General features: G+C 42.9%; 1 protein-coding gene across 7 annotated transcripts in view; it reads left to right on the forward strand.

The window, feature by feature from the left end:
- The window catches only part of LOC111848779 (ERC protein 2-like), a 222,640-nt gene that overhangs the window by 68,553 nt on the left and 135,679 nt on the right, over positions 1 to 18,408 (forward strand). For all 7 annotated transcript variants that reach the window (XR_011992010.1, XR_011992011.1, XR_011992008.1 and 4 more), the window contains 2 exons: positions 1,594 to 1,761; positions 18,241 to 18,378. Coding sequence is in view for 2 of the 7 variants with exons in the window: in XM_072713124.1 (XP_072569225.1) it covers positions 1,594 to 1,761; positions 18,241 to 18,378 (306 nt within the window). In the remaining 5 variants the exon portion in view is untranslated. The remainder of the gene's footprint in view (positions 1 to 1,593; positions 1,762 to 18,240; positions 18,379 to 18,408) is intronic.

Here is an 18,408-nt window from a genome sequence, read left to right on the forward strand (position 1 = left end):
AGCCAATAATGGATGAACTCATATGCTGTTGAACATAGTTACTTTTTATATTTATACATATGCCTTTTAAAAACAAAAATATTAATTGTTTTCTCAACTGTGTGTTGAGCAGTTAAGTAATAGGTCAATTATTTATCTGTCATTTTGAGTTATGGAGGAAATTGAAAACCCATCAGTGTGTTTATGGGTCCAATAAAAGTTCCTTCGAGTTTGATGTTGCTGTACCGACCACTGGGACATCAGGAGTCGCACACCGGATTTTCAGGCGTGGAACCGTGGTACAGCCTTCATGTTGTGTCTTTACTTTGGATTGACCTGCACGTTTAAGTAAGCCTTAACCTCTTATTATGAGAGCATGTTACGCTATGCAAACAACCTTTATATGGCTTTGAAAAAAATCCAATCATTTGATTTTCATTCATTTCACAGTCCACAAACGTCCTGTTTCACATTTCCAGCAAATTTCCCAAACAGAGTATAAATGAGGGATGATAGAATATATGCAAGTGCATTTTCAAACTTACCTCACAATAATAGTAGTGAGCCTGCACTGGATCCTCATTCATGATTTTAAGACACTTGTGATTTCCAGTGAGCTGTGCTACAGATTCGTTTGGCCTCGTGTCAGACGGGAATCACAGGTGGCCCTGTCCTCTCAGCTAGCATGCAAACCCATGACTAATAAAGCAATGCCTAATGACTTCCATCTTAATTTTGGGTTTCTCCCAATTGTAATGTACTTCAAATGTCAATTTTTCTTTCGAAAGCCAGGTTGTAAGATCTCATGAAGTCAATGAATTTATCAACTTATTATTTTTGTAAATAGTTATGGTTAGCAGTACCATTATTTATAATGTTTAATGTGCGGTTGAACTTTTTATATTTGGCTTGCATGAATCTGTTTAGGCTTCTGCTAATACAACCAAAAGTGTATAAATGGACCTTAACATTTAACGATTTGGTTTAAGCCTTTGCCATTGTAAGCAGACTCAAATCCTCATACTTTCATTTATTTCTAGGGGATCAATGTAAATTTTATCAAAAAAAACGTGAATTTTGGTTAAAGTACGACACGTCTACAAGTTGGTTTTGTGATGCCACATTTGTGCACCCGAGCAAGAATGAAACAAAAGGCCCGGCATAAAGATTAATGATGAGATAATCGTTTATGTAACACAAGCTGCGCCGTGTCGGAGCAAATCCTCCCCGCCAGCCTGCGCTTCTTCCGGGGTTTCGACGCCATCCGTTTCGCCCGTCACATCATGCCTAGCAGCCCGCTCTTGAAGTTCAGAGGGCTGTCTACACACTTGACAGCACTCATTATTCAGCGATGTGACTCGGATCGCTGTTAATTAGCAAAGTCTGTGGCTCAAGTCTGTAAATCATCTTCCAGAGAAATTTCATGATTCACACATGACGGTGGTGTGAGCAGGCCTCCGTCATCTCTCGCTCGCCGGCCTACTTTTCTGTCAGTTTCCGTCATGAAAAATGTATCTGTGCAACTTTAATGAGGTAACGCAATATGCCGGCGTAATGCAATATCAATATGAAAAGGAGGTGCTAACAGCTCGATCTTCGTTCGATCCCTTTCAGGTTGACGCTCTGAGGTTGCGCTTGGAAGAAAAAGAGTCGTTCCTCAACAAGAAGAGCAAGCAACTTCAGGACCTGACGGAAGAGAAGGGGACACTGGCTGGGGAGATTCGCGACATGAAGGATATGCTGGAGGTGAAGGAACGGAAGGTCAACGTCCTTCAGAAAAAGGTATGTGGCTGTCGGCTCGTGGAGAGCCAGTCGCGGCCGCTGTGTCCCCCACATGGCCGGGGGGTCGATGCCCAGTTCCCTCCCCCGCTGCCGTGTCAGCGTGAGGCCCTTCCCCACTACACAGCCCCATAGCATGACAGTGAAAGAAGCCTATTCACCGCGTAGCCACCGGAGATACCGGATCGCTGCTGGCCCCGGCCAACACAAACAGAAATCATGCGCACGTCTCCACAGACGTATGTGCTTCTTTTTTCACTCACTGGTTTTTTTTTTTTGTGTGCACATTTGTTCTCATTTACTTTATCGGTGCTCCAGTGTGCAGTGGTCAGCCAGGAAAACCGACAGCATGGTGGCTCTAGCCACTGGATACTTACTGGAAAAATCTATGGGAAACACAGTGCACTCTGACACACACGGGCACAGCAGCTCACCCTCCTAACAAACACTAGTTATCTTTATAGCTATAATTAGTCACATTTATAATGATTCACGAGTGATTCAGTGAACGGAATCTAAATGTGACACCAATGTAAGGTTATGAAATGAAGTTGATGATTATGGATGCTGGCGTAATGGGCACCGTGCATCAATCATGGTTAGCGGTAAAAGGATTATGGCAACCTCATTAGTGGCTGGGGGAGGAGCCAGCCAAGCAGCCTGTCATGTACTAGTCACTGTACCTGCTAATTACAGCCCTCAGGACGTCATGGTATTTAGTGAGCCAGGAGCTGTTTTTCCTTATCTTTATGAATGTTTTCTTGATCGAAGAAATGACTTTTTGGCGTTCTTCTGACTGCTGAACTTTTATTATAAAAAAGTAGATGATTATGCCCCCCCCCAGAATCTGTTGACTCATCTTCCAGTTAATCTGCTCTGCCATTTACACAGAACGCCCAGGACATCAGCCCCTCACTGTGCTTTGAATAATGCACCCTGTCTTAATTGCTCCCTTGGCGGGGGTGGAGGCCGCGCTGAGACAGGCGTTAATGAGGATTAGTGGTTTGGCTATGACATCACGCTCTGGGGGTGTCGCCCACACAGTGCCGTGCTGTGTCTGACCTTTCTGGGAGGATCTTTACCCTGTCAGACGCTGGACGCATGTGGCATTTGAGGGGAAAACCCCTATTAGCCTGTCCCCAGCCTTTCTCTCTTCTTCTGTTTCATGTTGCTTGTGCTCTCCGGGTTATATGTGATTAGGCCCCTAAACAGTGCACCTCATAAGCCCCTGGCCTGCCACTGGCTTCCCACTCGAGCCGGCCTGTCAGCACCTATTCCCATTAAGCAGCGAGAGATGCTTTGCTCAGTCTGAAACGGAGTGGCCTCAGAATGGGGCGTGAGAGAGTTTCCTGCCTGCCCCCCCCCCCCCTTCCCTGGCCCCCGGGGTGTCTTACAAATATATATTTCTCTCTCTTGCTTTCGCTCCCCAGTATATACATCAGCACTTTCACTGTGGGAACAGCCTTTGCCTCGCACTTCCTTTGCAGCTTCCTGGGAGGTGTTGCATGTGCGCGCCGTGTGACTGGATGTAAACACACCGTCACCCGTCTCCTTTAAGCCTGCCTTAATGTATCAGGAAGCACAAATGATACCGGATTATGCGTAATGTTTTATGGGAGACCATAGCAAAGGCAGATCCAGACTGGGACCCTTGCTAGACGTCCTGCGACATTGGATTAAGGGGCTGCTTTGACTTCCCTTAGTTGACTGTAAACAGATCCGTAATCATATAAAATTTCATCAGATTTAGCTTATTTAGCGCATCTATGCATCTATCTTCAATCTGCATCTCCAGGAGAATATCATGGAGAACCTGCAGCTTATCCCAGGGAACACAGGGGAGCACCCTGGACAGAATGCCAGTCCTAAACATGTTCCTAGTGACCTATTACTGATGCAGTGAAATGATTAAAAATCAGCCCCTGCCTGTTAGAACAAAACAAAAAAGTCTTATAGGTCTTTCTCTGGGAATTCACTATGGACGCTTCTGATCTTTCGGCCTCCAAAAAGCAAACTGTATCAATAATGGCTATATTTACCTAAAGTGGCTGTCATGTATAACAGAAACCCGGGACCATGTTTAAAGAGTTTACATTGGTCTCAATTTAAGATAAATTTTAATACACAGGAAGTTTGCTTTCAGAAATATTTTACAGGTGTTCCAAGTCATTAATCACAGAGTAAATATTGTGCAGAGCTTTGGAAGGACCTATTGCCATGATAGGTTTTCCAAACTTCCTGTTTCCCATGTGCAAGTGAAATCTATAAATTGCACTCTCCCCAGGTGCCAGGTCTGGGGTAGACTGTAGGCCAATATGTTGCTGCTAGGCTCAGAATTAAAACTTTATTTCTTCCCAGGAACAAGACATATTATTTGTATGGCTGCCCCAGAGCACAATTTCAAATGTTATAGATATAGTTCACAAAGGGAGTAATCAGGTGCTGAGGCTACTAGTTACAGTATTTTAAAAAGGAAACAGCTGGCTAGCAGTTGCATTATTAGTGTATTTATGTGTGTATGTGTTTGTTGGATTGAGTTTTTAATTCAGCATATACTGTATGTATGGGGCGGCGTGGCAGTGCAGTGGTTAGCACTGTCACCTCACACCTCTGCGATCTAGGGTTCCATCTGTCTGGAGTTTGCATGTTCTCCCTGTGTTGCTATGGGGCTTTCTTAAGGTACCTTTATGCCCCCCCCCCAAGACCCTGAATAGGACAAGCACTTAATGAAAATGGCTTCATGGAGTACAGGTATATGCATGTGTTTACACCACGTCACCATTTATTTTCCTTGGTTCACGCACGTTGTACGCATGAATTAAGTGGATGATCTCAATGGAAGTGTGTGGCCAAAGAGCCAGAATTGAATAGCGCTGTTATAGGAAATGATCCCCCCTATAACCTAAAAAGTGGCTTTTAGGAGCATTCATAATTGCTCCACGGGGAACAGAAAAGAATCTTAAAGCTTAAAGAATGTTTCCACCAAAAAAAGGTAAGAGATTAGGAACAATGTTGGGCTGGTGCATCTGTTTTGAAGTAAGAGAGAAGGAATTCCTCAGTCTGGTTGTGCTGCTCCCGGCTACGAGCCAGCTGTCCCTGCTTTGGTCCCCATTTCGGTTGATGAGTACGAGTTACCTGCTTCCACCAAACTGGTAATGACGGCTTTTATGTAAATTATTTATAATGATGCACGGTTACATCATTATAAATAGTTGGGTAAGGAGAATGGCTAATCTGTGAACCTACCCCCAGCCGAGGCGATTCACTCCCACCTTTTTAGCGTGCCCAGGAAATTATTAATCGCTTGAAGTTTGCGAATTGTTTCGTGTGGCCTTTTACAAAAGGGGGGCAAAGAGCAACCGGCGGGAAACCGGAGTCGGTCTGGCTGCTAATCCTGTGATGCCACGGCAGCAAGTGAGCACGTGTGCATGAGTTGGGTGGCTTTTGGGGGGGGGGGTGGGATTCTGAGGCTCAGGCTGTGGGTGAGTGGGGAGAGGGACGCGGGGACCATGTGCGCCCACACTGGCAGAGGCGGAGGCGCCTTGTACAGATCAGAGTCGGCGAGTGTGACTCTCCCCTCAGCTGGGGACAGATTCTGTACTCCGACGGCGGCCACCTGCCATCAAATACCAGTCCGAACAAGACCGTCGGCCAGCCACTGCTGTAAAATAACAGCTCCCCGCATGGGCCATCACCACCACGACCCCCTGTGCCTGTGACATGCACACGTTGTGTCCGAGGGGGGGGGTGGGAGCTGCACATTCGAGAGAACTGCCAAGACTCCCATTTCCTGGAAGTAACAGACCAGGGCAGAGTCAACGGCTGCAGAGTTTGGCGACATTTTGGCAGCTTTCACCTTTGTAATCGGGAGGAAGTTCTGTCAAGCCAAATTATAACTATGTTTACATATGAAGGTATACAGTCTCACTCAAAATAAAAACAGCACTTCAGTGTCATAGTGTTTACAATGCCATGTTCCCATAAAATGGAAAGCTGGTCACATATGGAGGAAACTATTAGAAGAAAACAGTCCATCTGTCCTTCCTATGGCTTATCTAGTAAAGGTTTTCAGAATAAACTAGAACCACTGGTAAAATTGCTCAGTTAATTACATTTAGGAACAAATTCTGCCCATATGTTTTTATATTGCTTTTTTGGTGGTAGTGATTATAATAGGAAACATTCAAACCCTATTGCCTTGCAGTATGTACATTTTTGGTAAGATATCAAAACAAGATTATTGTGTGAACAAGCTGTTATTAGCCTCTTGAAAGGCTTCACGGCGTGTTCGTCCTGGGGGATGCCATGCTGCTCCCATGAAGGAATATTTTCCCTGAACTCATTGCTCAACTGTACCTTATTGGCTAGTCAATACTTGACTTAAATGAAGGCTGCATGTTTGATTTACGCTTGATATAAGTGGCACATTGACACTGTAGTGTTCACTGTGATTGTTCTTCGATAGCATGATTTGGAGGTTTAAAGAGTCAAGGAGCCTTCATTCCAAAATGAAAGAATCAGAGAGAATACAATCAGAATCAGAGAGAATACAATCCTGCACAATGGAAATGGGTGGGTTATCAGCAGACTGAATTCAGCTATTTAAGTCCTATTCATGGGCTGTCCTCTGCGTCTACAAACATCAGCAACGGCATTTAAATGTAATTTATTAGTAGCGGGGTGTGTGTGCTTTATAATTGTGTATGCTGTTGTCAGTGAAGACAAGAGTACCTCTGAAATGAACACCTTAACGACCAGGCTGCATAAGCAGCTGCCAAGGGCATAGTCAGGGAATGGATTGGGGGGCTTATTCTGTACTAGGGGGGGACAATGGCAAGGTTATATATACTATAAAAAAACTATTCAGCTAATAAATATACATTTATTTTGGGGGGGCTAAAGAACATTTTAGGGAGGCTTTATGTCTAACGACGGCCCTGGTGACTGAGCTGCCTGAGAGGATGCCAGTCAGCATTGGTACCTGTAATCCATGAACATGTGGTACCTGTAATCCATGAACATGTGATACCTGTAATCCATGAACATGTGATACCTGTAATCCATGAACATGTGATACATGTAATCCATGAACATGTGGTACCTGTAATCCATGAACATGTGATACCTGTAATCCATGAACATGTGATACCTGTAATCCATGAACATGTGATACCTGTAATCCATGAACATGTGATTCTGTTTGGCAGAAAGCAGGGCTATGCTAAGGTGTGAAAACACGCTTGGCCATTCTCTTTGGTGCACGATGCCTTTGACTGTAAAGGCACCTGGAGTGTGACAGGTGGCCTGCACCCTTCTCTCAGCAGATACCGATTTGTAGGCCATAATTGGGCTGAATGGAGGAAATGCTGAGTCACATAGAGTGATCCCTGGCAAGGCCAGACAATGGGTGACCAGCAAGCCTCCTAGACCCGTGTTCATAATATAATTAATATTATTAGCTGCAAAGCCCTGATTATGTAGGAGGTGGCTGTTAGCAGAGGAGACATGCAGAGCTGAGCTGCTCCACCGACGAGCTGGAAGCCACCTGACTCGGAGACTTCTTTTCAGCTGTGTGATGTAATCACCCCCTTTTACTTTAACGCATGCTTAGAGTTTTTTAATGACCAAATGCTCCTTCTTGCGAGAGAATGAGATATGCAGACTCTGCCAAGAGCAGTAAAATGCATTCACTGTGCTGGAACATTTAAGAAAATACTGTAATGATCCATTTCTTTCTGAAATTGTGTTACTGCAATAACATTGGTCTTATGATAATAATATTCCCATTCGAATCTTGCCCTGCGCCGATGCATTTAATTGCGGATAAACAGCCAGACTGCAGGATAATGGCAGCTTCACTACTGTGCCAAGACACTTAGAGCAGTGACCAGCCAAACCTCTCAGTGGTCAAGGGTGGTAGTGCAGACAAGAAGGATGTCATCTGTTTTTACAATACCCATAATGACTTTGGCATCAGAAACAGTAATAACAATAACAATACAGATGGAGCTATAATACAGACTTGTGTATTTTATGTGATTCTTTTCTGTACTTTTAGAACCCAGAATCTGATTTTTATTTGCCTTTTTTTCCACATGCAGGGAATTTCCATTAAGGTGTTTACTTTCAGAATGCTTTTGAAGGTGAAAGGTCAAGATATATGAACAGCTGACATAAATTATTCATGTGATGCTGCTTAGAGTCCCTAAAGCAATGGCCAAGTCCACATGTTGAATCTAGGATTGTTGCCAATAATGTGTTCATGCACCAGTGCCCGCAAGTTCAGGATCGTTATATAAAATGAAGAATACACATGTGTGGTCACCCTGATCTTATTCTCATCAGGGTGAACTTCAGTCATGCAGAGTCCAAAATGGACAGAATTGCTTTAAGAATCTCAAACTATATGACGTGTAGTATATCCAGTTTTACAATCAAATATTCTGTGCAGTTTACTGTTTAAAATAATGTGTTCAATGTGAATATTTAGGGTTATTTGTATGCAAAATGTCATTTATATTTCTGATTCATAATAATTTAATTTGTTTACTGCAGTGTTCAAAAACACAGATAAATGTCGGGCAACAGAGCCATGATACATCAGGACAGTCCTGCTCCCATCTGTGATGTTTCTATGGAAATGGTCACTGACTCATTTCTGCTGCTCACTCATCCTTATACAGCCTCAGCCGCGGGTCCATGACATTAAACTGCCCCAGGCGTCCCTCAGTACTGCTGTCAAGATAGTAATACATCATACATCCCGTCCGCTGAAAAGGCTCTGGTTTGGAATGGCGAGTCAGTCTGGGTGCTTGGCACAGGGTGGAACCTGGCCGTCACGTGCTGGGGCCGAGCTCCGAATCGAACAAAATGCCTGTTTGGGGAAGATCAGAGCGTCACCTGCAATGCACTGTGCAGTAAAATGACAGTGTATTTATGTTGTGATAGAGCAAGAGAAATGAGATGTCTGTGGTCTGCTTCTTAGTGGGTCTAATTAAAACGTAGCAGAATCAGGTCTGCATTACAACCGCATGTTTAGATAATCAAATTTGCTATAGCTGCGGTAAAAATAATAAAACACTGCTGTTTTATTGATGCAAGCTTGCTCACTGCACGCTACTGAGCATGGATTAGAAATTACAGTTAAATTTTCTATATATATGGAAAAATTCACTCAGCCATTCACTCGGCAACATATAAAAAAGTATTAAATAAAAGTTTTCCATGTACTGTATGTGATCATTTCTGATTTATGGGGATTCACACTGCATTGTAGTGCAGACCTGTAGTGTACAAAGTGCCATTTGTTTATACAAGTGTTTATGACTTAATCCTTAAATTTCTACATCGGATGAAAACTATGTGCTGTGGGCAAGGTAATTAATTGGAATGACATTTAGGTTGTTAATGTTGAGCTGTCCAGAGTTTTTGGCAAGCTGAAAACAGTGTGTTCCTTCCCCGGTTTCCAGGCCTGTCCTGAACTACAAATTGATGTAGACGGTGTGTGCAGGCCAGATTCGCCACAGTGTAGTTTGGGCTGGTAACAGTTTGCCTAATAGATGCATCAAGCTTCAGGCCCAGAGCGAAGGAACAAGCCACACTGAGGAGAAGACAGATCTGTCTCTCAGATTAAAGAGACGATCTTCCCAAGTGAGGGGAAACACCACATTTGCCGGAAACAGTGCTGGCTGCAGTCCTTCTGCATGAACTTGGAGGACACCTTGTCTAATCCTGTAGGATTTGATAAGTGCTTGATCACCACTTCCTGCCTAACTCCGCCCCCTATTTCTGTGGGACATTCAGCCTGACAGGGGCTTCTATGGAAATGCCTGCGATCTGGCATGCAGATGGTAAACCCCTTGAGACACCTCCACTCTCATTCTCAGCCAGCCCATAATAATTCTCTGCAGGTCTGATCTCAGTCTCTGGCACTGAGACTCTGATTCAGCTGTAGATCTCGCTTCTGCTCACCTGCGTTCCCAAATGATTATGATTTTTCCTGTATCAGTTCTGTTTAATGTAGTCTGTATCAGTTCTGTATAATGTAGTCTGTATCAGTTTCCTAGTTGATGGGGTCCCGGCCCGCGGACTGGACGGCACAGCGCTGTTTGCCTGACCTTAATCCGCCTGGCCTTTCGTCCCCACTTTGCGCACCCCCTTGCTACAGTTGCTCTATCAAAGACACATTATGAGGCCTGTTTCTCTGAGCCGTGCCAGTTCAGCTCAGTAAGCCCCTTTAGAATCTGATCTTGGCCCTCGTGTTTCTGCAGCATCAGGCCCCTTTTCACATGGGATTATCATTCCTCTTGTGTTCCTGTCCTATTACAAATCGTGTAGCAGCTTTTAAGAGCTGCAAGCAGGCTGGCTGCCCTGTTTTGGACAGCCTACAATTACACCTGCGCACAAGGGAGGCACTGAGTGATGTTCATGTCAGACACCCGAGCTTGTGGCTTATCCCGCTTAAAAATTTGTGCTAAAATGTGTACTTTTCCAAAGGGGCTTTTCTGTACATGAGCAAATTTGCCAGTATAACATTGCGGCATTTTTTTGTGAAATCTTTGCAAACATTTACGGCCTATGCGCATCCTACAGACACCACACATTTGAGTCACTGTCTTGCCCAGACTGTCACCGACTTGGGCCATTTCCTGTTAAGACTCTTAGGTCACTACTTCCAGTATACAACTAGTTTATAGCATAAATAAAGCCAGTCCCTTGTGAAATATAAAACTAAGCAGCAATAGCTTTGAGCATACTGTAAAAGAAATACAAATTCTACTGAAGACTTATTCTATAAAATTTTATTGTGCCAAACCACCATCAACCCGATAAAGCAGTCAGCTATGAATGAAATCGTCCATAATCAAATTGGCACTCCAGCTACGATGCAAAAGATTTGTTTTTTGAAGAGGTTGTATTATGGAATTGATTATTTTTCAGGGTTTTGTAAGATTACTGGAGTACCTGTTTCTAAAAATACAAGCAATGCCCTATATTGTGCCTTAAACATTTTGAATCTTCATAATTCTTCATCCAAAAGGTCAACATCAGTACAGGTCTGATTCTGGAAAGGTGGACAGCTTTTATCTTAATGCTTTCCGTTCATCCTCAATGGCTGTGGTTGGAGGTGCGGTAGTGGTTATTTGGGTTTGCTATGCAGGGCGATAACCCATTCTGGCCAGGTTACAGCAGGCCTTTGCTGTTTATACACAACAGTTAGGGGTAGGAATGAACACGTTGCAGCTGTGCACGATAGTTGGGTGGGCTGTTTTTTTTTTTTTACCCCCTCTCTTTTCTTGCTTGGATCAAAGCCCTGGCGAGTTGTCTAAAAATTAAAACTAATAGTTTGCCCTGGCTTTCTGAGCAGGCGGAAAAAAATGGTACAGTAATTACTAGAGCAATCATTACTGCATTCTTCTGTTGGAAAAGAAGCGATAGGGACAAATTCAAGAAAATTGGAACAACTAAAGTACCTCCCCTCCTACCCCGTTCACCTCACAATTTCTTGGAAATATAGTACAGTTTCTGATTTGCATGGGCAATGTGCGTATTTTGTGTAAAATCTTTCTACTGCATTTTTGTCTGCCCCTAATCACTGTTCATTTGGCTTCCACAGTGCAGTTCCCGAAGTCGCATAGCACGCGCTGCAATGGAGCGAACAAAGTGACCTCCTATGCCACATCCTTCCTAATTCCGCGCCCCGCACAGAATCAGACTGAATTTACAAATGCAGTGAAACACAATTATATGGAATCTCAAGGCAGTGGAAAATGATCACCATCCACTAAGTGACTGAGCGATACTCCTGAATGAGAACCATTCATAGTCGGCTTGTCTTTCTTTCCCACTTTTACTTGGTAGATTTGGTGCCTGCATCGGCTTGACTGTTGCCGTTGAATTATTTGGCTCTCCTTGTACCATAGGATTCCTCTACAATACAGTAGCTTATGGAAACAGCTGGTCTGCCGTGATATTTCTCCAAAAATCTTTATGCTGACCCTAATGAAGGGCTGTTTTGTCATTGTGCTTCAAACTCATTGCATGCATTGAAAAACAATAATACAACATAATCGCAATTTAATAATATATTATGCCAGACAACATATATGATTTATATATGGTTCAGATATATATATATATGGTTCAGATTCCTTCCTATTATGTTTTGGCCGTGTTCCTACATATGCGCCTGAAAACTGCAAATATTTGAATTTTTGTAAATAGAGGAGAAGAGAATAAATGCCTCTCTCATTTGTGCCAAAAATTATCAAAGTGTTTGTGCTATTTCTTCAAGGCTTTCCTTGGGATGGCAGCGACTGCATTTTTGGAAAAAGTTAATTGTGGTCACTCTGTGTTTATCTCTACTTTCCAGGTTTTCGTTTCTTTGATTTCTTTGATCTTTACCTTCAGAGAATTCCGATTGTTTAGCGGCATCATTCTGTAACAGCTCTCTACAAAAGATCAATTGCAGAATGAGCATTTAGTGAAAATATCAACATTTTCCCATTATTAGTAATCAGATCAATTTCTTCAAAATGATTTGGTATATTTGTGGTTTTTTGTATGTCTGTTGTGTGGATAAAACGTGGACAGGGGTCATGCCAGTGGGCTAGAATCATGACAAATGAAGCCATTTCAGACCAAGGTCAAGATCAAAATTATGTGAGCACAAAATGATTGTTATGACCATGACATCATTTAAGTCTAACATTTATGTCTGTCTTGGAGAGTAACTGTAGTAGACCAAGACCATTAACAGGTGGATTTTCTTAGGTCAACTTTTGTACCAAAGTCAAACTCATTTTCTAAGACTAGAACTAACCTCAAGCCCAATCTAATTCTCTAATGCAGGAACTTAGACCAAGAGCAAAAAACAATGACTAGAGAGGAGAGACTCAATTCTAATTCCATGTACAAATCAGTTTATTTCCAGACTGTGGCTCAGAGATGATAAACATATTGGATTTGCGATGTTTTGCATTTTCATTCAAGAATCTTACAATAATTATTCATTTTCAAAATACCATAAATTACTGTTTGAATTGATTTTCTGTTTGGTCAGAGTAAAAATTTAAAAGACTGCTGCTTTGTGGTTTAGTGAAACTTCAAGAATAGTGAAAATCTGCTGTTCAAGTGTGCTCAGTTTCTTCATTTTGGAAAAAAAAAAAAGTACTGCTATAGCATATCCCCACCACAAGGTGGTGAGAGTTGATAACAACAGCGCAGCTTTTTTCAGGTACAGCATGTCTAACGTCTGATGTTTTATTAGTTTACGGCGTCGACAGAAATGTATGTTGAACATTGTTATCCCTTACGGCTTCAGCCGCTGCCAGTAGGCAGGGCGGACGGCAGGTGGTCCCATTCCAGTGTGTGACCCCATCAGCATGTTGATGCTGTAGGTCTGTCTGGCTTTCCAGAATCTCAAACACACATACATGCTCAAGACTCTGCACCAAAGCTTCCTTTAACTCTGCTAAATATGGTCTTAACTCCACTTCGAAGACAAACAGATAAGCTATAACTGTTCTGCAATAACCTGTCTGCATTAGATTATGCCAGCTGGGTGAAAGAGAATAATCTGTGATGTGTTTAAGTAGCTAAAATAAATTTTCTGCTTTTACAATACTGTAATCTCACTACTCTTGCCCAAGTCTGTTAAAAACAAACTATTTTATACCGGAAGACTTTCTACGATAGCTCTCATTAGGTAGTTAGTAGACCTTGCTCACTTGCAATCATTACACACTTCTTTGAAGCTTTATTTATACATTTAATATTGTGGATATGCAAAAGTCAGAGAGGGATCCGGCTGATTTAGAAGGACTCTCTTAAGACAGCTTTCTGTCGTGTCCTTAAGGGGTAATTGATCATTAAGAAAACAAAAAATATGTGTCCATGGGTCCCTGCTGATATATTGAATTTATGTCTCCATGCAGTCAGTTGATGAGCATATTATGAGAAATGTTCTGGCCTTATGACTGTAGCAGTTGGATGAGATTTTATACTTTGGTGACCACTTCCCATATCCAGCAGAATTGGCCTCCTAGGAGAGGTCAGAGGTCAAATGAGGTTTTCTGCATAATTGCAAGCATTTCTCTGCACAATTGCATTAAGGCCACATGACAGTTAATTCCTAGTGCATATACATTGTTTTCACGCCAAAAGAAACTATTCACATTGAATAATGCAGTCATTTGTCTAAAACCAAGACAGATATGCTAAATTTGTTCTAAAATAGAGCCCTCAAAGGTGTCTTTTGAAAGGCTGTTTTTGGAATTAACAATGCTTTGAATCCCCTGTCTCCATTGGAATGAAACATATGCCCTAAAAACATTTTAGTTGTTAGGACATAGAGCATAAGCATTAATACCAAGAATAATTATTTTAGCTGCATTTTGTATGTTTGCAGATCAATTTCAAACTTCCTTGATTCAAATATTCATTAGACTTTACATATTTATGTTTAAGTTGTGTTTTATTTCTCTGTGTTTATTCATCCAGAATTGGGTCTGTGTGTGTACATATTTTAGAGTTTATAAAATTTTAGTTATAAATTCCGTTTGATAGATGTGAACAAAATGGGTCCTTTCATTCAGTTAGTTTGTTTTCTGGATACTTGTATCCCATTCAAAGTGTAGCCCTGCCTTGTGCTCTGTGATGGACTGGCATCCCCTCCATGCTGTACCCCTGCCCTGTGCCCTCTGATAGACTGGCATCCCATCCAAAGTGTACCCCTGCCTTGTGCCCTGTGATGGACTGGCATCCCATCCATGCTGTACCCCTGCCTTGTGCCCTGTGACAGACTGGCATCCCCTCCATGCTGTACCCCTGCCTTGTGCCCTGTGACGGACTGGCATCCCGTCCAGTGTGTACCCCTGCCTTGTGCCCTGTGATAGACTGGCATCCCCTCCAGTGTGTACCCCTGCCTTGTGCCCTGTGACGGACTGGCATCCCGTCCAGTGTGTACCCCTGCCTTGTGCCCTGTGACAGACTGGCATCCCGTCCAGTGTGTACCCCTGCCTTGTGCCCTGTGACGGACTGGCATCCCGTCCAGTGTGTACCCCTGCCTTGTGCCCTGTGACAGACTGGCATCCCCTCCAGTGTGTACCCCTGCCTTGTGCCCTGTGACAGACTGGCATCCTGTCCAGTGTGTACCCCTGCCTTGTGCCCTGTGACAGACTGGCATCCTGTCCAGTGTGTACCCCTGCCTTGTGCCCTGTGACAGACTGGCATCCTGTCCATTGTGTACCCCTGCCTTGTGCCCTGTGACAGACTGGCATCCTGTCCAGTGTGTACCCCTGCCTTGTGCCCTGTGACAGACTGGCATCCTGTCCAGTGTGTACCCCTGCCTTGTGCCCTGTGACAGACTGGCATCCCCTCCATGCTGTACCAGAGATCAAGTGAAAATGGTAGATTACCTAGATGCAAATAACATTATAAAGGATAGCCAACATGGATTTAGGAGAGGTAGATCCTGCTTAACGAATCTGCTTGAGTTCTTTGAGGAAGCTACAAGTGAAATTGATCACAAAAAGGCCTATGATGTGATTTACTTAGATTTCCAGAAAGCCTTTGATGTTGTCCCCCACAAACGGCTCTTGTTAAAGCTTAAAGCTGCAGGAATTTTAGGAACTGTGGCAGCTTGGATCAAAAACTGGCTAACTGATAGGAAGCAGCGAGTAGTTATTAGAGGCACTATGTCACAGTGGGCCTCCGTTTATAGTGGGGTACCGCAGGGTTCAATTTTAGGACCACTATTGTTCCTAATTTACATTAATGATATTGACACGAATACATACAGTAAACTGGTTAAATTTGCAGACGACACTAAGGTGGGCGGGGTAGCAGATACTAATCTAGCAGCAGAGAGGCTCCAACGGGATCTGGATTTAATTAGCGAATGGGCTGATACTTGGCAGATGAAATTTAACACAGATAAATGTAAGGTAATCCATGCAGGGAGCAGAAATATACAGTACAGATATTTTATGGGTTCCACTGAAATAAAGGTAGCTGATTACGAGAAAGATCTCGGTATGTATGTTGATGCTTCCATGTCCCACTCTCGCCAATGTGGGGAAGCAATAAAAAAGGCGAACAAAATGTTGGGTTATATCTCTAGATGTGTGGAGTTTAAGTCAAGGGAGGTGATGTTACACTTATATAATTCCTTGGTAAGACCCCACCTAGAATACTGTGTGCAGGTTTGGTCACCATACCTCAAGAAGGACATTGCTGCCTTAGAAAAGGTGCAACGAAGAGCTACGAGAATGATTCCTGGTCTTAGAGGAATGTCTTATGAGGAGAGGTTAGCGGAACTGAATCTGTTCAGCCTTGAGCAAAGGAGGCTAAGGGGGGATATGATTCAGGTCTATAAGATTCTAACGGGTCTGGATGCCGTTCAGCCAAATGACTATTTCAATATTAGTCTAAATACTAGAACTCGTGGCCATAAGTGGAAATTAGCGGGAGAACATTTTAAAACAAATTTGAGGAAGCACTTCTTTACACAGCGTGTAGTCAGAGTATGGAATAGTCTTCCTGCTATTGTAGTGGAAGCTAAAACCATGGGTTCCTTTAAATCAGAGCTAGATAAGATTTTAACAACTCTGAGCTATTAGCTAAGTTCTCCCCAAACGAGCTTGATGGGCCGAATGGCCTCCTCTCGTTTGTAAATTTCTTATGTTCTTATGTTCTTATGTACCCCTGCCTTGTGCCCTGTGACAGACTGGCATCCCCTCCAGTGTGTACCCCTGCCTTGTGCCCTGTGACAGACTGGCATCTCCTCCAGTGTGTACCCATGCCTTGTGCCCTGTGACAGACTGGCATCCCCTCCACTGTGTACCCCTGCCTTGTGCCCTGTGACAGACTGGCATCCCCTCCAATGTGTACCCATGCCTTGTGCCCTGTGCTGCTTGGGATCGGCTCCACTTCTCTGCCCTTCAAAGACCCTTTCCAGGAAAAACACCGGGGAGGTAGATGGATGAATATGCCACGGCTTCAGAAAAATTGATCTTTTTTCTGTTGATATCCAGTGCTGAACTTTAATTAAATTACTTGTAAATAACCAGATACTTTTATCTCCAAAAATAATAATAATAATTGAATATGGACAAAACAAATATTTTCAGCTATTTATCTCTATCACAGTTTTTCTTAATTGAACCTAGACTGTGATTTGGAAACATTCAAAAGATCATGACCTTTCCCACTGTGTCCCATTGGTTTGCTTGCTATCAGCACATCGTGCTAAACATGGCTAACGGAGGCGTATAGCTGGGATTGCTAATCACAGCAATTTGCCTGAATTCTTAAGCCTAGACGGTGCAGCTTTCCTCGTCATTTTCTGTAGTTTCCCTTGAAGATAAAGCAAAACTGCAAATTTTGTTTGCAGGCAGGAAAAAAATAACACAGAGTTTTAATGTGATTCTCTTGAAAATAGTTGTAGATTTTCTTGCATTATCTGTCAATATACCCATGACTGGAATGCTCATAATCTTCTCCTTGGAATGTTTGTGTTTCTCAACTTAGTCAATGTAGCATTTCTTGCATTACTGTGGCATTCTCCTTCATTATTTTCCTCATCTTTCATTATTTTTCATTCTCTGTATATTACTTGTTTTTAAGAAATGAAAAGTGTCCATTCTCATTTTAATATCTTTTACCCCCCTTTTTAGATGGGTTTAAGAAACAAAATAACGTTGACAGTTGTGTTAGACTGTATGCCTCTGAGGTGTCAGTAGTTTCTTTTGTTTCCAGAGATCCCAGTTTAGGATTCCTTTCTGAGAGGTGAGGTTCTCATCTGCTTATGTAAACCCAAAGCTCTAAGTCTTGGTGCAGGCTGATTTGTACTTGAGAATCCTTGGGAGGTGCTTAACCTTGGCCGCATTCATTAATGGCTGTTGGTATGTAGTGTATGAAACTGTGGTTTGTGTCCTTGCAGTTTTCCACATTACACATTACTCATTTATACAGCTGAATACCTAATGCAGAGGTGACAGAAAAGTCTTCAGACTCATGTCCATCTGTAAGCTAAGTAAAGAGTGACAAAAACCTGACTTTTGGGAGACATTTTGAGAAGATAAATAAGCATGAACATGCATAAAAATTAGACTGCAATCCTATTTTTAGTGGTTATGAGTCATATGGATGTTTTAATGGTTCGCGTTTGTTTTCTGTTAAAAGAATAAGTAGAATAGAGCATTTCTGGGGTCAGCAAGTGGCACTTGCTAAATAGAGAGAATTATCCAAGCCAAAGAGCTCATTAGCAGCTCCTTCTAGGACACGAAGGGGAAGAATAAAGAATGCAAGAGGCTGTTCGGAGGAATGGCTCAGCTGTTTGCACTCATCTGAGAACACCCCTCTTAAAATAATTCCACAGTGAGATATTTAAGTGCCTGTCTGTTTCATAGGAGGCCCTCAGGTCACCTGTGTGAATTCGTTTCTTTCACATTTACGCGTCGCTGGTCTTCCTCTGCTTAGATTGAAAATCTGCAGGAGCAGCTTCGAGATAAGGACAAACAGCTAACCAACCTGAAAGACCGCGTGAAGTCGCTGCAGACGGACTCCAGCAACACGGACACTGCCCTGGCTACACTGGAGGAGGCGCTGTCTGAAAAGGTAAAGCCAAAGATACTGTCATTGTCTATC

The sequence above is a fragment of the Paramormyrops kingsleyae genome, chromosome 6, assembly GCF_048594095.1.
Source record: "Paramormyrops kingsleyae isolate MSU_618 chromosome 6, PKINGS_0.4, whole genome shotgun sequence".
Lineage (NCBI taxonomy): Eukaryota > Metazoa > Chordata > Actinopteri > Osteoglossiformes > Mormyridae > Paramormyrops > Paramormyrops kingsleyae.